This window comes from Malus sylvestris, chromosome 3 (genome assembly GCF_916048215.2).
Source record: "Malus sylvestris chromosome 3, drMalSylv7.2, whole genome shotgun sequence".
NCBI lineage: Eukaryota > Viridiplantae > Streptophyta > Magnoliopsida > Rosales > Rosaceae > Malus > Malus sylvestris.
Window position 1 is genome coordinate 26,878,679 of NC_062262.1, and position 27,133 is coordinate 26,905,811.

At 36.1% G+C, this 27,133-nt stretch overlaps 1 protein-coding gene and 2 long non-coding RNA genes across 4 annotated transcripts in view; 1 reads left to right on the top strand and 2 right to left on the bottom strand.

The window, feature by feature from the left end:
- Positions 1-20,656, top strand: part of LOC126614555 (uncharacterized) — a 40,345-nt gene extending 19,689 nt beyond the window's left edge. Inside the window, exons 2-3 of one of the 2 annotated variants that reach the window (XR_007620431.1) lie at positions 12,976-13,594; positions 20,377-20,656. This is a non-coding gene — a long non-coding RNA (uncharacterized LOC126614555). Of the gene's footprint in view, positions 1-12,975; positions 13,874-20,376 lie in introns of those variants that run through there. The other variant, XR_007620430.1, reaches the window with a different exon arrangement.
- LOC126614550 (uncharacterized) lies at positions 934-26,858 on the bottom strand. The gene is made up of 6 exons (XR_007620425.1): positions 26,755-26,858; positions 2,159-2,397; positions 1,837-2,055; positions 1,611-1,709; positions 1,430-1,513; positions 934-1,352 (listed from the first exon to the last, which is right to left on the bottom strand). It is a non-coding gene; the product is annotated as an uncharacterized LOC126614550 (long non-coding RNA).
- On the bottom strand, positions 5,449-8,972 carry LOC126614535 (beta-glucosidase 12-like). The gene is made up of 13 exons (XM_050282200.1): positions 8,753-8,972; positions 8,519-8,588; positions 8,194-8,252; positions 7,957-8,032; positions 7,705-7,782; positions 7,523-7,610; positions 7,186-7,441; positions 6,885-7,000; positions 6,528-6,745; positions 6,360-6,391; positions 6,161-6,263; positions 5,910-6,018; positions 5,449-5,793 (listed from the first exon to the last, which is right to left on the bottom strand). Exons 1-13 carry the CDS (start codon positions 8,921-8,923, stop codon positions 5,595-5,597), a joined length of 1,575 nt encoding a protein of 524 aa, XP_050138157.1. The 5' UTR covers positions 8,924-8,972; the 3' UTR covers positions 5,449-5,594.
- Positions 26,859-27,133: the final 275 nt, after the last annotated feature.

Genomic DNA, 27,133 nt, shown 5'->3' on the forward strand with positions numbered 1-27,133 from the left:
TAAAATAAAATACTTAACTTCTGTAGGTAGAGAACGTTCTTCGTCGATCCTCAATTAGAACAAGATTTTAGGTTGAGGTGTGTAGTCACTGTCCTTAAGAGTAGATTTTGCCCCTCTAAGACAATGTCTCGGTGTAGCAGGTTATGGCACCCTACCATCCAGGATACAACAACCTATAATCATCTTAAGCGTACACTCACAATACTTGGATCGTACGAACAACTTGATTTTCCTTTGGCATATGAGAGATGAAATTATAATAGCATTTGAGAGAATACAATAAATCAAGAGAGGAGAGGAAGGTGGGATTCCTTTAATTAGGTGAGGTTTGTAGGAAAGAAAATATTTGAAGTCCAATAGCAAAAGGAGTAGTCTAGATAAAGATCAACATAATCCTTACGGCATGAAGAGTTGTTTTTATATAGAACATGATAAAGGTAAACATGATCCTTGCGCAAAGGTCGTGAAAAAAGACCTCGTGCGACGAAGAAGTCCACATTCGTTGCGCGAAAGGTATACGGACAAAGGCTTTCGTCGCATGATATAAAAGGGTACAAGTGTTTTGTGATGAGAATTTCTGGAGACGTCTAAAATTCGTCTCGAAAATCTTTGCACGACGAAACATGTAACACGCGCGTGGTTTTACACGACGACAAGTATGCGTCGCGCAAGTGTAATTTTTAATAAAAAATAATAATAATAAATAGAATAAAAGGAATATTATTAAAAATATATATTTCATACAATTCAGAAGAAAAAAAAACAAATTAATGAATAAAAAACAATTTTTTTATAATATAAATAAAAATGTACAAACAAATACAAAGTTTAAAAAGAAAGAGGGAACAAAAACTATGAAAAAAATAAGGAATAATCTATACGCAAGTCATTTAGAGGTGCTTGGTAATCTTGCTGCTAGAAGAATGTGGGGTTAGGGATGGGGTCGAAGGTCGACGGGCCTGATTGCTGTGTATGCACGGTGTGGAGGGGCTCTGACGGTCGTGGTGCAAAAAAACTGGGGAGACGGATCCCGGAGGAACTAAGGGCTTGTACAAGCATTCACATGTAAGACATGTACGATGCAAGCTCACTCCTCATGCTAGCGACTTCCTGCGTCAAAGCCATAACCTCGCCCTTCGACTGCAAGGATGAAGATGCTCTACTCTCCCTCCACCTGGCATTTCCCATCCCCCGACAATATGTCCCTTGCGTCCGACCAAAAGTGTGGTTGAACGTCTCTGTAAGGATGTGAAACCCCGCATCTTCAGAGGGATCCACAGATCGATTGGCGTGTCCTGGGGAAGTTGGGAGGCGAACTCCTGAAGCGACTAACCCTTCTCCACCATAGTCGCCTATGAAAAAAACATGGATTATTAATAGAAAACAATTTGAAATCATTAGTATAAATCTTTAATGCATAAGAAATTACTTGCAAGAAGTAACTCGGTCAACTCATCTCAGGCCGAACATAAACGTTAGCAAAGACATCGATCTCCGGGAATTTTGAACCCTCCTGAAATAGAAAAGATAAGGAAAATGTTAGTACGAAAACAAACAAAAAACATTATTAGCGACATTTTAAAATTGGAAATAAAAACTGTAATATATACCTTCTGCCACACCTACATCCTATATGAGAAAGGCCTTAAACCCGAATGGTGGAAAAGAGTCTTCTTCTCCCGATTGCCCTTGTTCGCCTTCGCCTTCTTCTGTTATACACAAAATAAACATATTAGTCGTAATATTTAAAGAACATAAAAAATTTAAAAAAATCATAATAAACATTAGTAAAATTTTTAAAAAGTAACATGAAAGAAGTCCTAATTAAAAACGCACCACATAGCCCGGCTCCTGAAAATGACCGCAAAGTCAATCCCAATTATCTTGTCGGTCTTCGAGCTCGTTCGGGCAACCCTCCTCGAGAGCGACCTGCGGATCACTAAACATCTCGAAATACTGGTGCAAGTCACTCTTCCACAACTTGTAGCGTTCGGAGTATAGCCGATTGAGGTACGTCAACATGTCCTCGTTGATGTCATCCAAATTGTAGTTTGTCTACATGTAACAAATATTATGAAAGTATTATTAATAAAAGACATTAATAAATATAAATATATAAATTTTAGATGAAAAGCATTAAAAAGGCAAAAATACTTACTAACAAATGATTGCGCACCGTGTTCTTCACCTTCTCTGGCATCGCCTTCCAAGACTTCCACTGCATAGGGCAAAAGGTCCGCATGACGTGCCCAATGTCATGGGCCAATGCACTATGCTACTCCGTCGTTGGTGTTGTCCGATGTCGCTCATCATATCCGATTGTGATACGATCATTGGTCACCCGGGTGACCTTCGCCGTCTTCAATTGCCGACAAGGTCCCCAGGTGTTTTTCTTGGCTGCAAAGAAATGAAAAATTAACGTTAACCCAAATCTAATAACAAATCATACTAAAATTTCTGCATAACCTCCATATAATGAAAACTTTTCCCAAAACCCTAAAAATAACATAAACAATATACATATCCAACACAATGATCACAACAGTTTAATAATAGGTTCGGAACGATGACAACAATAAACAATATATATATATATATATGATAACTTTTTAATCCTTAAATGACATAACTTAACAAACTGAACCTAAAATAACAAAACTAAGTTAACATGGGAATGAGGTAGTAAATTAGGATAGTATACCTAGCTGTGTACCGGAGGCATTGGTTGTGGATCCCGTTGGCAACATCTGGTATGGAGTGCGGGGGCACCGGTAAGCACGTCGGGCGCTAACAGGTAGCACCACCGAAGAAGTCGAATATGCCGGTGCCAGTAGGACTGGAGGACCAATTGGGTCAACCGGATTCATTGACCTATGGTCCATCTCTGCCGAAGCAATGGCGGCAGTAGTAGGTGTAGTCGTCGATCAAGGTGTAAAACTCATCGCCTTCCGGGTTCTAATGAGCTATTACATCTACAAAATTGGAAATAAATTTGTTAGATTACAAAGATTTAAATTACCGTACACATGCATAATAATTTCTACTTAAATTTAAAACGAAATTTAAAAACCCTAATTCTAAACCCAATTCAAGTTTGGCAGAAACAAAACTTTAAACTGATCTACTATACACAAATAATCAATGTCATATAGGATCAGTGGTGGATCAAAGATTTTAACTTAGGATGGTCCCAATATAAAAGCTCCAAATAAAAAAAAAACAAGTGCTAATTGCCTGGTCTATAAGACTATAAAACTCCATGTGCCTCTATCCATTTGAACTGTAGAACAGTTAAAATTTGAGTAAAAATTGCAACTAGGCTGAAAGCATGCTATTCATATGCAGCATCAGTAGGTGTAGCATCATTGATGCACCATCAGTAGGTGCAGCATCATAACAGGATGGCAAAATTATTTAATGGACAGATTCAAAGAGAGTACAAACTACAAACCTTTTCGACCAAGAAGAAGAGGACCAGCGGCTAGCCTCCAGAGTCCAGACCAGAGCTTTACACGGAGAAAAAATGTAGATTTTCACCAAAGATGTCGTCGACTCGTCGCCCCGCCCGTCGGTGCAATAGTGAACAGAAACTAAAGTGCAGCAAAGAGTTGATCGATGCCGTAAGGAATAGAAGCGGGCCGAGCGGCAGACGATTAGATATTATTGGTAAAGTGAAGGTTCTGAATGCTGAATAAGTTGATTGCTCTATCGTGTGAGGGTTCTCATGTGACTCGTGAGTGAGGTTTTAAATTTTTTTAATGACTTGGCTCAAACCGAAGTCGTTTTGGACAAGTCATTTTGCAAAAAAATTGGCTTTCTTCTTTCTCCTCATGAAATGCACAACCTAATTGAGTTAATCTATTCAATTATTTAAAAACTCAAACAGGAATTAAAGCCTAATTGAGTCCAAATAAATAACTTATAGAAAAAAAAACCTTAAATTTAAATAGTGTCCTCAAAAACAAAAATTTAAAACTACTATTTCGATGGTGCTCCACTCTGCTTAACGTCATAGCGCCACCGGTTGTAACCTCCCTCCAACGCCGCCTCCATCAACTTCATCAACTCTTTGTTCGTATCATCATCAAGAGTATACTTACAATGTTACACATATATGCAAATAATTCATTCCAACATATAACAAAAAAAATTCACAAAATTAATTATTGATCCATCAACAGCATAATTACTAATAATTCATCCATCACCACCTTCTTGATACAATCGTGCACATATTTCCTAGAACGCCACTCAGCAGTAGAACAATTATTCACCATGGCTACAACAATTGCATGTGCGAACTCCACATGTTGTCTCAAATCATACGGGTTGGTGATGGATAGCCAGTCAAGCATATATAGAATTTTAGTTGACTAGTGTTGATGACTAGCCAGTCAAGCGTATATAGAATTTTAATTCCAGGATATTTCACTTGGAACCAATTTCATGCTTGAACGTGTGTATTGTGTAAACTCTTCACTATTAATAAGAACTCATCTACCCTCTATATCTTTACATATTATCCTCACTAGGTGACGGGAATAACTTTGTGAAGGTGACAAACTTGACACCATACGTCGTTCCATAGTCTCACTTATTTTGTGCATCAACATTATTTGTAAATAGTCTCTTACAAGCAATTGAGCCCGCGTGTGCCATCAGTTTAAAATTGTGTTAAACAGGTGGAATATATTAAAATCTATTAGAATCCTTATGTTCAACAAAGAATTAAAAATAGGTGTTTATAATACGTAGCAAAAGTTTTAAAAATATGTACAATACAATCCTCGACCAATTCAAGCGTACACTTTTTCTTTTCTTCTATCAAAATTGTCATGTAACCCAAAGTCATATGCAAAGTCAGCTAACTGAAAACATTTGTGTTCAGTTGTGTAAAAAGTTGATCACGCTTTAATTGAAAAAATAATCGTTAATACAATTAGGAAAGAAGGGAAAGATGATTCTCATGAGGAGTTAGAAATATTTTGACTTCAACAAGAAGATATTGACAAGGTTTTACATACGTACCTGCAAGCTCAAAGCTGTAGTATTATCTCCAAAAAAAATAATAAATAAATAAAATAAAATTATTCCATCTTAAAATTTTATTTGTGGCGTAGCTTATTATTGTCCTTATTAACAAAGGAAAACTAATAAAAAGTGCTTAAAAACTTTGAGCTTTAACGATAACGACAAAATAAAAGGTAAATTGAATAGTACAAGGATTGACTTTTTAGTGTAAAATTGTGGTTTTTTGTTAAAGTGAACAGTACCAGGAGTTTTTCGTTAAAGTTCCCTATTAACAATTACTACTATGTCGAACTGGGTTTCCTTACAACAGGACCTATTAAAATGATAACTTATTACAATGTGAAATTTATTCCTAAACCCACACATGGACTAAAACTTTTTATGACTACAAATAAGTTATTCGTTTATAGAGAGAGGTTTTATTGTAGCATTCACAGCACTTATAGCTTTTTATTGAATTATTGAATCTCAAAGAATGTTTACATTATTGCAAGGAAATACAAATGCATAAGGAATTGGAATATAAATACATAAAAAAATAAAAAAATTATCCACTTAAATGTTTATAATGAACTGTAGCTTTCTTTGAATTTATTCTTCTTAAGAAAATTTTTGAACCAGTGTGCTGAGAGTTTTGGGTATCTTTTCAGGCCATCTTTATAATCCACGTAGTTTAAACCAAATCGGACAGTGTATCCGGCAGTCCATTCAAAGTCGTCTAACAATGTCCATGCAAAGTATCCCTTCACTTTCGCGCCATTTCTGCACACACACACACAAATGTACAAATTGGTTAGGTCAATATAATGATTAAATAACCATAACATAAGAAGGCTAGGCAGTATATAGCCTTAATCATTTTTTTAATAACTACTTACTTGATCGCCGCTTGAAGGTAACACAGGTGACGATAGTAGTAGTCAATTCTACTGGTATCATGAAGGGCCTCTTCAAGTGATAGTTCTGGATTATTCAACTCTGATACACCTATGTACATATTATTACACAAAAAAATTAAATTTAGTTTCTTCCTCTAAAACTAAAAGAAAACGTGTAGTTTCATTTTACACCACTATAAATATGTGAAACTTTTGCAATTAATCAAGGCTTAAAAGTTTGTATTACATACCATTCTCAGTAATATAAATGAGTGGATCATTATATTTTTCCTTTGTGTAAAGCACAAGATCGTGAATTCCTTTTGGATATACATATAACCAATCAGAAGCAGCCTGCAACACCATTTGAAGATAATACATAAATATTGGGGAAAAAAAAAACTACTCCTCCAAATGCAAATACCTCAAAATGATAAATTTGATATTTACCTGTGGACCAATGAGTACTCCATTAAGCTCAGCTGCCACAATATTTAAAAACATTAGAATACAATTGGTGTAAATATTAGAATATAATTAAAGTAATTAAGAAGTTAAACTAGGCAAAGAAGTACAAAGAACTTAAGCTATTCAAACTAAGTTTCCTTTTGCACTCACTTGTAAGATCAGCTCGAGAATCTGTTACGTAGCTTGCCGGTAGTGAATTGTTGTTGGGTGCACTACTTGTGTATCTAGCAGTATAATAATTTATTCCAAGAAAATCAAATGATCCGTTTAGCAACTTGGATTGTTCTTTTGTGAATTTGGGCAATCTTTTCCCAACAATTGATCGCATGGTGTGTGGATAGTCACCACTTGTTAATGGGTCCAAAAACCTTCAAAACATGACAATTCCGGATATTAGCCTAATTATATTATTATATATAAAGAGTACTGCTAGCTAGGTAGTATCAATGTTTCAATTCATAAGTAAACATGTAATTGGGTTGATATATAATTTAATAAGACACTTGCCATCCAAACATAAAATCCAAAGATCGTAAGGCAGCATCTTTATCTTGCTTTGAATCCGAAGCAGGCTCATACCAGTCTGACACCAATGTTATCCCTATCAAGCCTTTTTGAGTTGCCTACACAAAAATACGAATTTTGGTTGAACAAATAGGAGCTATGGAAAAAGATACAACCTTTAGATTATCTCACTACAGAGAGTATTCCCTCTTGTATTACAACTCAATAATAATGATTCATATAGAATTCTCAATTAGGAGCCAATAATCTGACCCCAAAAAAAAAAGAACAAAAGTTATTGAACCTGATATCTATTCTTGTACAATTCTACAGCTGCTCCATGAGCAAGAAGAAGGTGGTGTGCCACCAAGTATGGTTCAATGGCTGAATCTCCACCGGTGCAGTTTAGGTTTTGCCAAGAAGAGCAGCGTCCCGGTACTTGAGTACCAACAGCATAACCCATGTAACTAAAAGTATATGGCTCATTTTCCGTGAACCAGTGCTTGACTCGATCACCAAATTCCTTATAACAAAGTTCCGCATAGTCTTTAAAATGATCGCTGTAGATACACATTTATGTTACGAATATCAGTATTCATTTTATCAAATTATCACTGAGAGAATAAATTTTGTTCACTTACACAATACGAGGGCTTAAGAAACCACCATATTCATCTTCTAAAGCTTGGGGAACATCCCCATGAAAGAGTGTCACAAATGGCTTTAATCCTATATATACATGATCAGTAAAATCAAATTAAAAGTCTGATTGAATGATGTTCTAAAAATTCATGTAATAATTGTTTAAGGTAGGATGATTAACCATTGCGTAGGAGTTCATCGATGAGATTGTCGTAATAATCAATTCCTTTTCTGTTAACGCCACCACTTAACGTTCCATCTAATTAGAACAAAAATAACAAGAAAAATAAGGGTTATACACTAGATAACTCGATCACATTAATTTAGTTAAAAGTATATAAAGAGAATAATTTTCTCGTAGGACAAATAATTCTTATGCACAATATATATTGACATTGGTCCCAACCAAATATGAGGATGTGGAGCAACTTACTTGGTAATAATCTGGACCATGAAATAGAGAATCGGTAAGCATCCAACTCCATATCCTTCATAATCCCCACATCTTCCTAGAATGACAAAAGGATATATATCATAATAAGAAAAAAGTTTAAATTAAATATTGAGGATCTCATTATATTGTGCTTTTTATAAAGGCTCCAATTTAATATGTTAACATGTGCCCTTCAAGTATAAACGATCAAGATAATAAAGTTATGAGATTCTAGACCTTATAGCGGTGATATTGATCAATAGCAACGTCTCCGTTACTGCCATCAGCGATTTTTTCTGCACTTATTCAAAAACATAATGGTGAAATCCATATCGTATGCAAAGTACTTCATGTGCGTGCGTATTGATGAAGTATATACATATATTGTACATATCACATGACCACGTACTATTTGTCTCCCAACAAAGTGCATGGTTATCAGAGGGGTTGGAGTTTTGTTAGGTATACTTGTCCTCATGAAGAAAAGAATGAGGTGCTAATTACACACCTTTGAAATGAAGTTGCTAAAGTTTTCATATTACCAATTGATTAAATCACAGACCTGGATGTTTGTGGGTGTAGGTATCCCATATGCTTGGTCCTCTTCCATCTTCTTTTACTGCACCTTCATACTGAAATATACATACATGCATATTCGTAAGTGTACTACCACACACGCAAGGAAGATGTCAACATTATAATTCATGCATGGATGCTAACTGCATGTATAAAATGTACCAATAAAATGGTAAATAATCCCAGAAGATATATATATATAATACATATATATATTGACCTGATAAGATGCAGAACCTGTGCCAAATATGAACCCTGGTTCAAAACTGTTGCGATTGAGGAATTCGCAATAAACAGGTGGATCCGTATTAGCAGCTTTGCTATTTGTCGATGCAAAGCCAATGAGTAGCAGCACACCAAAGAGCAAAGATCTTGAATATTTCATTGCCATAACTTGGGAATTTTGATATCGATCGAGATAATTAAGTTGTCTCTTCCTGGAATATTGCATGGGGTTTATATAGAGGAAGGGAGGAAGGGATATGGTGTCTACGTACCTGCTCATGAGAATAGTAAAGGGTTAAAATTCGTAAACAAATTGAATTTTGAAGTCCTAGTTTAAAGACCAGGTCATGGTCTGCAGTTTAAAAGAAAGCACGTTTACCTGCGTTTTCCAACACGAGAAAAATATTATCTGCGTTCATTTATCTGGATTTTTATATTATGTCTGCGAACTGTTGAAGCCATGACTTCTGAAGGTCAATATGGACGATCAGTGATGAGATTTTTCGCATGCGCCAGGCTCCAGCTACAGTGACTTGTTCAAACAGTAGAAAATTATTTGACCCATAGAAATTTATGACCCGAATTCTTTACGTAAGTACATAACCGATAAGGTTGAAGAATTTAATCTTTGAATTAAATCCTGATCTTTTTCTTGTTAGAGTTTTAATATTGAAAGCGTCCTGTTATCAAGGGTACGATGCATGGACACGGGAGAAAACCTATGTATCCCGTATCGGACACTCTGAGGATACGGATACGCGAAGGATACGTGTGGATACACGCCCGATACGTATCGGAATGAAGAGATACGTATCGAACTGATAAGATACGCGTATCGTATTGTCCAGATACAAGTATCCTACATTTCGGATACGTTTGATACTAAAATAGGAGGATAATCAGAAGAAAAATAAAAAATAATCACAATAAATCCGCAGAATCGTGATTGATCGAAGTTAGGTAACTGAAATCACTCTAAAATCGGAGGATAATTAGAAGAAAAAAAAATTGGATTTATCTCCCGAACCTCAGAATCAGAAATCACTCTACTTGGGAGACTTTCACGAATCAGACCGTCGTCTCTATCTTCTCCGTCTGCAACTGCTCCGTCATCTTCTTCGTCTCTGTCTGCAACTCCTGGTGAGTGAGTGGGGAGCTTTCGTTTTCAGTTTCACTTTGTTTATAGTTAAACTGTGAAATCGAAACCCATCTCTGAAACAGTGAAACCGAAAGTCTGAAACTGAAAGCTTAATCTGATATAAAGCCTTTTGCAGTTTTGCTTTTCGAAAGTTGAAAAACTAATATAATATGTATATCACTACCCATAACCCGACACGAAATTAACAGGTATTCGGGTCGACACGATAACGAAACGGGTCATTATCGGGTAACCCGATAAGCACCTGTTAAAATAACGGGTTGGTTCGGGTATACACGTGGGTAACACGATACACGATAAGCAAAATATTAATTTAATAATTTTATAACCCTAAAAAAAATACTATAATAATTATATTTATTAATTTAACAATTTTATACCACTAAAAACTATAATAATTATATATATATATATATATATATATATATATATTAAATTAACTATAATAATTATAATAATTATATATACTACAATAAGTATACCCCAAAAATATTAACTATAATAGTTATATATATATATATATATATATATATTAAATTTTATACCCCTGAAAACTATAATAATTATACATACAAAATAAATAGATTTAAATCTACTTAATAAATAAATAAATATATATACACACACACACACACCATTGAAATGGGATACGAATTGTACAAAACTAATTTCAACGATCCAACCGTCAAACTTGTTTGTATATGTTTCGAGATCACATCAGCAAAAAATTACAAAAAAAAACATTCACAGATCAAGTAACGAGATAAAACTTTCCGACGGTTATAAACGAAAAATCACGATTTAACGGTTATTTTATCTCCGATTTTAATGATTTTTTACAGCTACACTCCTTGACCCTATATGAATACAATGAATGAATTCGATCTTCAATTTAAAATATTTACACTAGTGGATACCACAAAATCTTATGTTATACTTGATGAAAGTATGAATAAACTCTGAAGTGTTAGTGAATCTATTGTTTTGATGGGATACGCATTCTACGAAACTAGTTTCAACGATCCAACCGTCAAACATGTTTGTATATACTTCGAGATCACATGCGCCAAAAATTGCAAAAAACAAACATTCAAAGATCATGTAACGAGACAAAACGTTTAGACATTTATAAACGGAAAATCACGATTTAACGGTTGTTTTAACTCCAATTGTGATAATTTTTTACAGCTACACTCCTTGACCCTATATGAATACAATGAATAAATTCGATCTTCAATTTAAAATATTTACACTAGTGGATACCACAAAATCTTATGTTATACTTAATGAAAATATGAATAAACTCTTAAGTATTAGTGAATCTATTGTTTTGATGAGATACGCATTTTACGAAACTAGTTTCAACGATCTAACCATCAAACTTGTTTGTATATACTTCGAGATCACATACGTCAAAAATTGCAAAAAACAAACATTCAGAGATCAACTAACGAGACAAAACTTTTCGACGGTTATAAACGAAAAATCACGATTTAACGGTTATTTTAACTCCGATTTTGATGATTTTTTACATCTACAATCCTTGACCCTATATGAATACAATGAATGAATTCGATCTTCAATTTAAAATATTTACACTAGTGGATACCACAAAATCTTATGTTATACTTGATGAAAGTATGAATAAACTCTTAAGTGTTAGTGAATCTATTATTTTGATGGGATACGCATTCTACGAAACTAGTTTCAACGATCTAACCATCAAACATGTTTGTATATACTTCAAGATCGCATACACCAAAAATTGTAAAAAAACAAATATTCAGAGATCAAGTAACAGGACAAAACTTTTTTACGGTTATAAACGAAAAATCACGATTTAACGGTTATTTGAACTCCGATTTTGATGATTTTTTACATCTACAATCCTTGACCCTATATGAATACAATGAATGAATTCGATCTTCAATTTAAAATATTTACACTAGTGGATACCACAAAATCTTATGTTATACTTGATGAAAGTATGAATAAACTCTTAAGTGTTAGTGAATCTATTATTTTGATGGGATACGCATTCTACGAAACTAGTTTCAACGATCTAACCGTCAAACATGTTTGTATATACTTCAAGATCGCATACACCAAAAATTGTAAAACAACAAATATTCAGAGATCAAGTAACATGACAAAACTATTTTACGGTTATAAACGAAAAATCACGATTTAACGGTTATTTGAACTCCGATTTTGATGATTTTTTACATCAACACTTCTTGACCCTATATGAATACAATGAATGAATTCGATCTTCAATTTAAAATATTTACACTAGTAGATACCACAAAATCTTATGTTATACTTGATGAAAGTATGAATAAACTCTTAAGTATTAGTGAATCTATTGTTTTGATGAGATACGCATTTTGTGAAACTAGTTTCAACGATCCAACCATCAAACTTGTTTGTATGTGCTTCGAGATCACATATGCCAAAAATTGCAAAAAAACAAACATTCAGAGATCAAGTAAAAGGACAAAACTTTTCGACGGTTATAAACAAAAATTACGATTTAAAGGTTATTTTAATTTGATTTTGATGATTTTTACAGCTACACTCCTTGACCCTATATGAATACAATGAATGAATTCGATCTTCAATTTAAAATATTTACACTAGTGGATATCATAAAATCTTATGTTATAATTAATGAAAGTAAGAATAAACTTTTAAGTGTTAGTTAATCTATTGTTTTGATGAGATACGCATTCTACGAAACTAGTTTCAACGATCTAACCATCATACTTGTTTGTATATGGTTCGAGATCGCATACGCCAAAAATTGCAAAAAACAAACATTCAAAGATTAAGTAACGGGACAAAACTTTTCGAAGGTTATAAACGAAAAATCACAATTTAATGGTTATTTTAACTCCGATTTTGATGATTTTTTACAACTACACTCCGTGACCCTATATGAATACAATGATTGAATTCGATCTTCAATTTAAAATATTTACACTAGTGGATACCACAAAATCTTATGTTATACTTAATGAAAGTACGAATAAACACACTAGTGGGTCACTTTCATTAAGCTTTGAGTTTCATTTGCGAAAAGTATATAGAATTATATGAAAAATGTGAATCGAATTGCCATGCATGAAATGATATGAATTGATATATGATGCATATGTATGAATTGGTGCGGCGGACGCACAGGTGAGTATTTAAATACTGTTATGATGATGTTGATATATATTGAGCTCAAATCCTGCACCATGGTTTAGTGCTTATAGTATTCACCGCATCGCACGCTCGCCTTGGATCCAAGTAGATGCTAGTCGTACAGTCCACGCGGAGTGGGTGCGACGGGCCAGTCTCAGAGAGTTAGTGAGATTCCGACTGGTGGGTGACCTTAGATTATGTGCACAGATGATTGATGAGAAAGCACTAGAGCGTAATATTAACCATTGAGTCGTACAAACTACATTAGGTGGTTCCGACTTATGTGCAGAAGGCCGGACAGGTCACAGAGGTGACTCCGGCAGAGTGAGAGTGATAGATTTTGAGCTCTAGGTTCAACCGTACAGGGCTATTAGAGGGCCTCCGGTTGATTACTTTCTTGCACCTGATATGATTATTGTTGATGCATCCATACTTAACTGTTGAATTAGACATGGCATGGCATGATTGATAAAGAAAAATGTTGAGATAGTAAAAAATGAAGTTTTGAGAATATATGTATATTTATATTTTACATTTCTGGGAAAGTATACAAGTTTTACGGAGAGGGGTTACAACGTTTTGAGAAATGTTTGGATTTGGAAAAGAATTGTTTTACTGACCCACTCAATTTTGGTTTTGCGCCCCTCCAGGTTCAGGAATCACAAAGGTGTGGTGACTACGAGGAATTCGACGGTGTTCTGACAGATTGGACAAAATTAGGACTCACCTTCGGGTGTATCAACTTATAAATTGTATAATTAAAGCTTCCGTACTGTGCAAATGGTTACGTCACTCTCACGTGACAGCCAGCATGCCCTCCTTCGGGACGGGGTGTGTCAGTTGGTATCAGAGCATGGTTGCAATCTTGTACATCTTGAGAAGTTATAGTGAATTCTGTCAGAACTACACCGCCTCGTAGCAAGCCACGTAGTTAGAGGAACTTAGTCTCCCTGATTTAGCGGTTTAGGGGGAAACTATTACTATGGTGATTCAGTCTATTGTCTAAAGGGACATTTTAAGATGGGTAATGAGTTGAACTTGAATCACTTAAGAGAAATGATGAACCTGAGGGAACAAAGTGACGGATTAACCAATTGGAAAAGATGTTTCGGATTATGCAAGTTAAAGGAAATTTCCTTCTGACAGGTGGGTCGAGACGACTACCTGGTTTGAGTTATAAACGTGTATCCTGATGGAAGCAGGAGTATTAATTGTTGTCACCAGAGGAAGCAGCCGATTTAAAATTGTTTAAGGAAAAGTTTATTCCTCCGGCATTGATCGATGGTAGTAAACAAGAGTTTGCAAATGTGAATCAAGGAAGTTGACGACAAATGAGTATTATAGAAAGTTTTCAGACTAGCCTCGTTTCCATCCAGATATTATTGTTAATTTGGTTGAGGTGTTATGTTGTTTATGCTGGATAGTAAGAAAAAGCGGCGTTCTTTGAGTGACCACTATCCATTGTATTTATTACCAGGAGTATACGAGATATTGTTGAGCCTTGAGGACTCTGAGAACATGATCAACGAGAGTAAAGAGGAATAAGAAAAGAATGGGAATCAAAAGAAGACGATAAAGTTAATGATTCGTTATATCAAGAATATCGAAGGATTCAGAGCTTCAAAAGAAGTGAAGCTAGAGCTATGTCTTCCAGCTGAGGTTTTAATGCTACTGGTCAAAGTCAAAGTGATAGATTTACTGGTAATTCCAGATTTTAGAGATAAGGTGTCTCGAGTAAGAGAAATGTACCTTTGTGCCGTAGGTACAACATTAAACACTTTGGGAAGTGTGAAATCAAGGAATGTGTTTATGTGGACAGATGGGACATAGAATTATGAATCGTCCCTAAAATCAGTTGTACCCAACAGTTTTCTATGACATCGTAGTATCGATTCAGCAGGTTTATGAACTTAGTGGTTTGGTCGGATTGACCGTGGGTACAGAGAGATTTGATGAGTTAAATGTTCAGCCGTACAGGCCACAAGAGGTGGATCCGGCTGATATATATATATATTTTTTTTATTATGTATGATATTGCTTAGAAAGTAGTAATTAAACGCGGTTGAGACGAGTGTATGCATTTTGCATTGAGTGACAAAATAGTAATATTATATCTTTGAGAGTTGTTGCTTACTTATCGAGACAACGATGATTTATCAGTATTGCGGGCTGCAGACCGTAATATTAATAACTCATTCGTGGATTCGTTAAGCAAGCAACCTGGTAGATTATTTTATGTTAGTATTGTACTTATTTAGAATGCTTAATAATAATAGAATATATATTGTATCAGTTAATTCTGTTCCATTAGATTGGTTGGTTATAATTGTGACAAGACGGAATGTTACGGGAAACCAGTACTTTCCATCGATCTGGATGACCAGAGATTACTTTTGTAAGTATGCAAAGTGGATTGAGTCAGGCCGTTATTTATGCTGTGAGAGCAAAGAGATTGTTTTCGAAAGGCTGCCAAAAATACTTAGCTCATGTGATGCTAAATGATGTTGCTCGGAGTAGTGTGAAGGATGTTAAAGGGGTTAGACTTTTCTTGATGTCTTCCCTGAGAAATTACCTGAATTGCCTTCAGGCAGAGATGTGGAGTTCACTATTGAATTGGTGCCAGGTACAAATTTTATGATAGAGATCAGTTCATGATGAGTTAAGAAAATTGGAAATTTAGTTGAAAGCATTGGTTGACAAAAATTTCATTCAACCTAGTACAACACTTTTGAGGAGCCCCAGTTCGTTGATGAGAAAGAAAATGGACTTTAAAGACTATTCATTGATTATAGATAATGGAATCGGGTAACGAATGAGAACCGTTATCCATTGTGGTGTACTGATGTTTATTTGATCAGCTCAGAGGTGCTTGTGTACTTTCAAAGATTGATTTGAGGTCTGGTTATTACCAATTAAAGATTATGAATGACGTTGTTCCTAAGATTGTTTTCTGGACTCGTTATGGTCTTTATGAACTTTGGTGATGCTATACGGATACTCATGCTGTTTTATGAGTTGATGGATGAAGTATTCCAGGAATGCCTTGATAGATTGATATCATTTTTCATTGACGATATTCTGGTATACTCTAAGCCTAGAGCAGAGCATGTTAGATATTTTAAGTTGATGTTACAAAGTTTGAGGGAACGTCGGTTGTATGCTAAGTAGCAAATGCTAAAGTTAGATGAATCAGGTGGCATTCTGAGATTTGTTATATATTCTTAAGGTATTCAAGTGAATCCTTAAAAGATAGCAGAAATTGAGGAATTGGAACAACCATGAGTTGTAATTGAGATTCGGAATTTCTTAGCTTACCAGGCTATCTTGGATGGTTGTGAAAGATTTTTCAGTCATTGCTTTGTCATTGATGAGACTGTTGAGAAAAGAGGTTATGTATGAGTGGGAAGGAAATTGTGAGCAAAGGATTCAACAACTGGAGTATTTCCTCACTCATGCACGTATTTTAGTATTCCTAGAAGATAGCGGTAATTATTGATTTATGGTGATATTACATTAAACGTTCTTGGATGTGTATTGATACAAATGTTAGGGTGATGGCATATGTTTCATGACAAATGGAACCTCATAAGATGAATTACCCTACTGGTGATTTGGAAGTCACGATTATCATCCTTGCTGTGAAGTTACGGAGACATTCTATGTTGATAAGAATGCAAGATTTTACAAATAAAAAAAGTCTTCAATATCCATTACTTGGAAGGATTTTGATATGAGGCAGCGAAGGTGAATTGTATTGCTTAATGAACATGATTGTACGATCAGGGTGATCGTAAAGTTTGTTCTAGCTGAAGCACTTGGTGAGAAGACTACAGTAAGATTAATGTCTGGCACGTTTGCCAAGAGTATCATCTTGTGGATTGAAAACCAACGGAATAAAAATTAAGAATGGAAGATCGAGAAGAAGTTATACTTGTTAAATTTCAAGTTAGGCATTTTTGGTAAGGTCGTACTCGAGACTCAAATGCTTGACGAAGAAATTTAAGAATTAACCAAGGCAAGGAAAGAAGGGGAAAAAGAAAGATTACAGGATTCGTGAATCGGATGGTATGTGAATACAAGCAAACGAAAAGTATGTGCCTAATGCTGTGGGTTTAAAGCAAGCAATTTTGGACGAAGTACACTGTTCAACTTCTGCAATATTCCGAAAGTAATAAGATTTATCATACCATTCGACATTTTTATTGGTCAGCAGATTGAGGCAGAAAGAAATAAACCTTGGATTGAGACAGCTATTTTCTGTTTCGCAGCGGAAATGGAAAAAGATTACTTTGGATTATGTGTACAAGCTTCCTTGTACACAAGATGGTTATGGTCGAATTTAAAGTAATAGTTGGTTAACGTAACAAGTTAGTACATTTACTCCAGTGTTGAGTAACAACCTTTCCCAGACAGTGCAACAGCACTTAATTGTTTTATGGATAGGAGAATTGGTTTACGGAACTGCTGAGTTTCTTAAGTATGTTGGTTGCGCAGTTTCCGAAATAACGCCATAAGGTCCATGAAATGTGTCATATGTGTCGATTTTTGCGGATTTGTGGATGGAATGCTTCTGGGTAAAGAAAGATTCAATCACGAAAGAGTTTTAGTAGACCCTGAGACTATGGATGAGTCTCCTCAAAGTATTCAGGTGATTAAGTTTAACCTGAAAGTAGCCAAGCATGGCAAAAGAGATTAACAGATGGATATGCCACTAATCAAGTGTATAACGTAGATGATTTATATCATTTAAGATTTCATCTTAGAAAAGAAATAGTGAGATTTGGAAAGAAAGACAAGATAAGTCTTAAACACATCAGACCGTTTTGATCACTAAAGGAATCGATGAAGTTGCATACAAGTTGTGATGTATTCAGAATTGGCTAAGGTGCATAATGTATTTTATATTTCGACGCATTGTCACCATGTTGTAGATTCGCCGCATATGATTCTGGTTCAACCTTGGAGATTAATCCGGATTCGACTTGATAAGCAACCAATGACGACTTTGGATTGGAAAAAGAAAGTATTGAGAATGACAGTATAAGTGGTAAAAGTTTTGTGAAGAAACCATTCAGTAGAAAATTATGTTGGAGAAAAAGAATAGGATGAGAGAGATTTACCCGAGGCTATTGTATGAGTATAGATGATTTAGTTGGTTGCTGGAATTTCGGGGACGAAATTCTATAAGGAGGGGAGATTGTCACAGCCCGTCCCGGAATTTTTAATTTCGAGGACATGAAATTACGAAAATGCCCCTAATACGTGACTAAGGTATAATTTTTACGTTCGTTATATCTAAGCTCCTAAAATTTGGTAAGTAGAGTGGAGACTTAGACTTAAATTTTATGTTAGAATTTGTAGTTGGGGATTGGGTAGGATCCCACACCCCTCAATTCTCTCCCTCTTTCCCGTACCTTGTCTCTCTCTCTCCTCTCTCACAATCTCTCATTCTCCGTCTCTCTCCCTCACTCTCGAACGTACGGACCACCACCATATAACCCTGAAACTTCATGGATCGAGGGTTTTGAAGGCACCATCGTGCTTGTGAGGACTCCACGAACTCAAAAACACCATTTTCAGGACAATCCAAGCTCATAGTGAGATTAGTGAGGTCCCAAGGAAGTTCGGAGTGCTTCGTTTGAAGGAATTGGACGTCGGGATCACGAGCTGCAAGTTTGGCCGGTTTTGCTTCGACTTTTCCGGTGAGATTTAGTTGTTTTTGAAGCTTAAAAGTAGTATATTGTGATTCTACATGTTTGGGGCTTCATTTTGATATATTATACGAAGAAAATGGGTGAGAAACGAAGGAGAACAAGGCATTTGAAAAATGCCCAGAATCCGGCCACCGGAGAAAAACCAGTCCGGCGAACTCGCGAGGAAGAAGGTGCGCGTGGGCGCGCGTGGACCCGTGCCTTCCTTGGCGCGTGGGGGCGCGTGCTACAGTAAAAAAATTATTTTAAAAATTTGTCGACGTCCATGACGTCGAGTAGATCAATGTGGTATATTCATATACCCAAATTGAGCACCGTATGAGAAAGTTATTAAGGATTGTTGGTTAGGTGTTCAAATAACGTTTTATAGTTTTTGCATTTAGGTGAAAATATGAATTGACGATCCGACCGTTGGATCATCACCAAACTTTGATACGTTGAAATACGTAATATTTGAGGATTATAGGAACTTACAGATTGGGAATCCGATTTACGGATCTTCCGGAATTGGAGTTGTAAGTTCATAAAATAGAATGTAAACCGTCACTTAGTTTTGTTAATTGACGGAGATCCGACCGTTGGATGGTGATGAAATTTTAGGATTTTGTCCTAGAGATATATTGTGGACCTCTGGAAGTTATGGATTTAAAATCTGAGTGGCAGATCTTCCGGATCGATCTACGTAGTGACGTATTTTATATAAGTTATATGTTCTATCGATATGAATTCTGAGGCTGGATTTGATTACTGTTCTAGGCGGCGATCGTCATGACGCCTTGATGTGTGGTGCTAGGGAGTTGTTGGACGAACTCCAGGTGAGTGGGCAGTTTTGTTTTCCGTATACATATATACTTGCCGTTTTCCCAGAAATTGAAAATGCATGAAATTATGCTTTAAATGAAAATGTATAAAAGTATATGAGATATATTAGTTGAAATGCCATGCATAGAAGTATGCGAAAAGTATATAGAATTATATGAAAAACGTGAATCGAATTGCCATGCATGAAATGATATGAATTGATATATGATGCATATGTATGAATTGGTGCGGCGGACGCACAGGTGAGTATTTAAATACTGTTATGATGATGTTGATATATATTGAGCTCAAATCCTGCACCATGGTTTAGTGCTTATAGTATTCACCGCATCGCACGCTCGCCTTGGATCCAAGTAGATGCTAGTCGTACAGTCCATGCGGAGTGGGTGCGACGGGCCAGTCTCAGAGAGTTAGTGAGATTCCGACTGGTGGGTGACCTTAGATTATGTGCACAGATGATTGATGAGAAAGCACTAGAGCGTAATATTAACCATTGAGTCGTACAGACTACATTAGGTGGTTCCGACTTATGTGCAGAAGGCCGGACAGGTCACAGAGGTGACTCCGGCAGAGTGAGAGTGATAGATTTTGAGCTCTAGGTTCAACCGTACAGGGCTATTAGAGGGCCTCCGGTTGATTACTTTCTTGCACCTGATATGATTATTGTTGATGCATCCATACTTAACTGTTGAATTAGACATGGCATGGCATGATTGATAAAGAAAAATGTTGAGATAGTAAAAAATGAAGTTTTGAGAATATATATGTATATTTATATTTTACATTTCTGGGAAAGTATACAAGTTTTACGGAGAGGGGTTACAACGTTTTGAGAAATGTTTGGATTTGGAAAATAATTGTTTTACTGACCCACTCAATTTTGGTTTTGCGCCCCTCCAGGTTCAGGAATCACAAAGGTGTGGTGACTACGAGGAATTCGACGGTGTTCTGACAGATTGGACAAAATTAGGACTCACCTTCGGGTGTATCAACTTATAAATTGTATAATTAAAGCTTCCGTACTGTGCAAATGGTTACGTCACTCTCACGTGACGGCCAGCATGCCCTCCTTCGGGACGGGGTGTGTCACAAACTCCTAATTTAAGTATAATTTTTTCATTGTAATTAGACACTTATTTATATAATATATAATAATTTACTTAAATCTGTCTAGTCCGCCTATGCCTCACCAAGGCGCTAGTGCCCAATCAGGTGTCCAACTAGCACCTAACTTTGTTGCTGTTGCGCCCGACGTTTCTTTTTTATTCCCTGGAAAACCAACAAAACAACGCCATTTAGATGTTTAATTAAAAATAAATAAATTATACCTCTTCAGTCTTCACTCGTTTCCCTTTTTTAAACTCCACAAATTAGAGCACACCATGTGGTATGACTGTGACATGTAGGATGTTACTTTCAATTCATGTGTTTCGAAGAGGTAATACGAATTTATAGTCCTAAGCCTTTCTAGAAATTAGTAGCAGGAAAACTATATTGCTAGCATACTCACTCCGGATTTCGGTTATTGTATGTGTTGTTATTCAGTTTTGGGAGTTTTTGGGTAGCAAATGGCTTAGCATTTTAGTGGGATACGTGAGGTATTTATAGGAGGGTGACCAGCCATACACCTTGTTCATGGGATTATTTTTGTTCCTTCTCAATCAGGTTCAAATTCACTGAAAATGTCATGGCAATTGCATTTTCAGCTTTCTAGTCCCATACACCTTCTCCATCAAATATAACATTGTTTGACCCAAAAACCTTCTTGATTGCTAAGTTACAAACTTTGTAACCCTTCACAACTTCGCATAACCAACAGAGATCTCTTTCACAAAAGTTTTATCCAGTTTTATCTCAGTTGTCCAGGAACATGATTGTAACAAATGCAGCCAAACACTGTGAGATGTTTTATTCTTGGCTTTCTACCACTAAATGCATCAAATGGATTCTTGTTCTGCAAAGCTTTAGTTGACATCTATTTAGAAGATATATTGCAGTGTTAGAAGCTTTTCCCCAAAAATCATAAGCTAGATTCTTATCAAGTAACATGCCTTTAGCTATTTCAATAAAGGTCATGTTCTTCCTCTCAGCAACACCATTTTGTTTAGGCGAATAAGCCACTGTCAGTTGCCTTTCAAGGCCTAGATCATCACAGAAGCTTTGAAATTCTAGAGAAGTATATTCTCCTCCTCAGTCACGTCTTGATTTTTTAATTTGAAAACCACTTTCAAGCTGAACCATAGCTTTAAAGCTTTTAAATACACATAATACGCCTGACTTAGGCTTTAAGAAATATAGTCAGCACATTCTGGTATGGTCATCAATAAATATCAGAAAGTGTCTATTTCCACCAAGTGTAGCGACCTGCATAGGACTACATACATCAGAGTGTATCAACTCCAATGACTTATTTGCTCTCCAAGTCATCTCCTTACTGAATGCCTCTCAGTGATGTTTTCCTACAATGCATCATTCATAGACAACATTTGATTTCTTCAATTTAGACAGGCATAATACCATTTCCTTATCAGCCAACATATGCAAACTCTAAAAATTCAAGTGACCAAATCTTTTGTGCCACTCTCAAGAGTCTTCTTCAGCTATTGCTTTCAATGCAGATGGCATTATATCCTTCATGATGAGAGGAAAACATATGTTTCCTGTCATTTGTACTGCGACCACATGTCTTTCAAGGCTTCTATCTTTAAATATTTCAACTTTATCATCTCTAAACAATAAGAAATATTCATGCTCTAACATTTGGCCTACACTTAGCAAGTTTTTATCTAAATCAGGAACAAGCATAACCTCTTTGATATGCCTTGTACTATTTTTGGTTTCAATCACCAAGGTTCCTTTTGCAACAGCTTGTAATATCTGTATGTTTCCCATCTTAAGCCATGTAGTGGCACTTAGTACTACAGTCTAGTGCTAGCCGCCTCCCCGATTAATGCCTAGGCATTTGAAAATTAAGAAAGGGTGTCTAGACCTGATGAGGCACCCACCTAGACTACCTAGGTACCTGCCTAACCCGTCCAAACTTGCCTAGGCACCCGCTTAGGTTGCGACTACTTAAACAGAAAATAGATAACTTTCATTTTCTATTTTACTTTTTTCAATTAATTGGAAGAGACTTGTTGAATAGTTAAATGAACACACATTACATGCTTGTTCCGCATGTTTTCATTATGTTCCAATACTTCATAATTATATGTCATTCTATTTTGTAGTTTATGATGAAATTATATATATTTTAAGTGCAAACGGGACACTTATTTACACGAAACATAATAGATTTACTTAAATCCACCTAGTCTGCCTAGGCACCTAAACCGCCTAGCCGCCTAGGCGCTAGGCTCCAGCCCGACGCCCGACTAAAGCCTAGCGTTTTTTAGAACCTTGCTTGTCAGTGAGAGGTCTTAGATTTGATTCTCGCCAAAGGTGAATTTGAACCTCATTATTGTTAGCCCATTGTGAAGATAAGCACACCTCATCCCCCTTAGTGTATAGATAATATCGGTTGTTTAAAAAGAAAAAAGTCATGTAGTCACATTTCTGTCTTCATCAATCAACATTGATTCATGTAAAGTCATGTGATTGTTGTATCCATTATCTATATACCAGACATGTTCATTCTTGACAGTTGTTGCGGAATCGCAAGCAAAGAACATACTAGTGCCTTTTCCCCCCTCCTTGACATAATGAACCTGTTTGACCATTTTACTCCTACAATCTTTGGCAATATGCCCAAACGTATCACATTTGTGACACTTTGGATTTAAACCAGCATTCACCAAATTGTAAATTTGCACAAATCTTGCAATCTCCTTTACTACCATAGTTCTTTACAATCACATTTGGCTTCTCATTTTGTTTCACATAGTGTTTCTTCTACTACTTATTCTTCCAAGGCTTATTGCCTTTATAACCACCAACTTGTGAGTTCTGTTTTGGTTGAATACTTAGGCTACTAAATGCTCTTTCATTCACCTCTCCATCTTCAGCATGTCTCATTCATCTTTGCTCAAAACCTTTGGGTGTTGTTGTAGACTCAGTTGGATCAATCTCACTGATTTTCTTTGTACCCTCAATAAAAGATACAATAGTAACCTAAGTAGGAGTGAGGCTAATGTACAACTTCTCTACCATAATTTTATTTAACAAATCCTCTCCGTGCATTTTCATTTGACTCACCAAAGCAAACTATCTAGTCCAATAATCAAATAGAGATTCACCATTACTCATTCTAGCATTCTCAAAATCAAGACGAATACCTTGTAATTTCATTGCCATGACCTGATAATCGCCTTTGTATTCCTGCTTCAACACATCCCAAGCTTTGTTAAATGTCTCTTGATTCGCAATCCTGAAAAAAATTCCGTCACTCACTGTACTTTGAATTAACCTCAGGGCTTTTGCATCTCTGGAAATAAGATCCTGAGCAACAATCAGCTACTTCTCAACCATTTGCTTCTCATCTGAGGGAAGTTCATAGCCATTTTCAGCACAACCCAAGAGATTGTGAGACTTGAAGATAGTCATCATTTGACACACAAAAATTCATAGTTAACACTATTGAAAATCAGAGCTTGAATATCAGCTCCAGATCCAGACATTTTGTTCTTCAATTTATTTGAGCTCTTGGTTGAAAGCTCAAAGAACATTTCTCAGATCATGCCCCTCATTCAATTCAAACCTAGCTCTAAGGCCATGTTAGTGTGTTTAGGGGTGATGAACTCGATTTCCAATAGGATTTAACTCATGAAATCACTGAGAATGTGATCGTCGAATTGTAGAGAAATGGAAGAAAGATGGTCACCAATGTAATCTCTCAAGAATATATCTACATTGGATTCTCTCTCTCTCTCTCTAAAATATGTTAAAAAGAAAGCATGAGGAGCGTGTGATATAGCTGTTTCTAGGCATCACACCTCAATAACAACGGCACACATGAGTTGCACATGATCAAATTAAATCAATTATAAAACAAGACATGTGGCACAATCTACACCATTTAGATGTTATAATCGTGACCATCCATTAGAAACTTTGCGAACTTAAACTTCAAAAAAAATCCTGAGATTTTTTTTTTTGGTCAAACGATAGATTTGTTAGATTAGATGTTAGATTAAGGAGCCGACAGGGTTTGAACTTGTTGGAAATATTTTTGATAAGGATGCTACTTCTCCTACAACAAATCACATAAAATAATGTTAGTATATCACAATTTTATCACCTCAATTTATTAAATAAAATAAACCAAATAAAATAAAATACTTAACTTCTGTAGGTAGAGAACGTTCTTCGTCGATCCTCAATTAGAACAAGATTTTAGGTTGAGGTGTGTAGTCACTGTCCTTAAGAGTAGATTTTGCCCCTCTAAGACAATGTCTCGGTGTAGCAGGTTATGGCGCCCTACCATCTAGGATACAACAACCTATAATCATCTTAAGCGTACACTCACAATACTTGGATCGTACGAACAACTTGATTTTCCTTTGGCATATGAGAGATGAAATTATAATAGCATTTGAGAGAATACAATAAATCAAGAGAGGAGAGGAAGGTGGGATTCCTTTAATTAGGTGAGGTTTGTAGGAAAGAAAATATTTGAAGTCCAATAGCAAAAGGAGTAGTCTAGGTAAAGATCAACATAATCATTACGGCATGAAGAGTTGTTTTTATATAGAACATGATAAAGGTAAACATGATCCTTGCGCAAAGGTCGTTAAAAAAGACCTCGTGCGACGAAGAAGTCCACATTCGTTGCGCGAAAGGTATACGGACAAAGGCTTTCGTCGCATGATATAAAAGGGTACAAGTGTTTTGTGATGAGAATTTCTGGAGACGTCTAAAATTCGTCTCGAAAATCTTTGCATGACGAAACATGTAACACGCGTGTGGTTTTACACGACGATAGGTATGCGTCGCGCAAGTGTAATTTTTAATAAAAAATAATAATAATAAATAGAATAAAAGGAATATTATTAAAAATATATATTTCATACAATTCAGAAGAAAAAAAAAACAAATTAATGAATAAAAAACAATTTTTTTATAATATAAATAAAAATGTACAAACAAATACAAAGTTTAAAAAGAAAGGGGGAACAAAAACTATGAAAAAAATAAGGAATAATCTATACGCAAGTCATTTAGAGGTGCTTGGTAATCTTGCTGCTAGAAGAAGGTGGGGTTAGGGACGAGGTCGAAGGTCGACAGGCCTGATTGCTGTGTATGCACGGTGTGGAGGGGCTCTGACGGTCGTGGTGCAAAAAAACTGGGGAGACGGATCCCGGAGGAACTAAGGGCTTGTACAAGCATTCACATTTAAGACATGTACGATGCAAGCTCATTCCTCATGCTAGTGACTTCCTGCGTCAAAGCCATAACCTCGCCCTTCGACTGCAAGGATGAAGATGCTCTACTCTCCCTCCACCTGGCATTTCCCATCCCCCGACAATATGTCCCTTGCGTCCGACCAAAAGTGTGGTTGAACGTCTCTGTAAGGATGTGAAACCCCGCATCTTCAGAGGGATCCACAGATGAAAAGCATTAAAAAGGCAAAAATACTTACTAACAAATGATTGCGCACCGTGTTCTTCACCTTCTCTGGCATCGCCTTCCAAGACTTCCACTGCATAGGGCAAAAGGTCCGCACGACGTGCCCAATGTCATGGGCCAATGCACTATGCTACTCCGTAGATGGTTTTGTCCGATGTCGCTCATCATATCCGATTGTGATACGATCATTGGTCACCCGGGTGACCTTCGCCGTCTTCAATTGCCGACAAGGTCCCCAGGTGTTTTTCTTGGCTGCAAAGAAATGAAAAATTAACGTTAACCCAAATCTAATAACAAATCATACTAAAATTTCTGCATAACCTCCATATAATGAAAACATTTCCCAAAACCCTAAAAATAACATAAACAATATACATATCCAACACAATGATCACAACAGTTTAATAATAGGTTCGGAACGATGACAACAATAAACAATATATATATATATGATAACTTTTTAATCCTTAAATGACATAACTTAACAAACTGAACCTAAAATAACAAAACTAAGTTAACATGGGAATGAGGTAGTAAATTAGGATAGTATACCTAGCTGTGTACCGGAGGCATTGGTTGTGGATCCCGTTGGCGACATCTGGTATGGAGTGCGGGGGCACCGGTAAGCACGTCGGGCGTTAACAGGTAGCACCACCGAAGAAGTCGAATATGCCGGTGCCAGTAGGACTGGAGGACCAACTGGGTCAACCGAATTCATTGACCTATGGTCCATCTCTGCCGAAGCAGTGGCGGCAGTAGTAGGTGTAGTCGTCGATCAAGGTGTAAAACTCATCACCTTCCGGGTTCTAATGAGCTATTACATCTACAAAATTGGAAATAAATTTGTTAGATTACAAAGATTTAAATTACCGTACACATGCATAATAATTTCTACTTAAATTTAAAACGAAATTTAAAAACCCTAATTCTA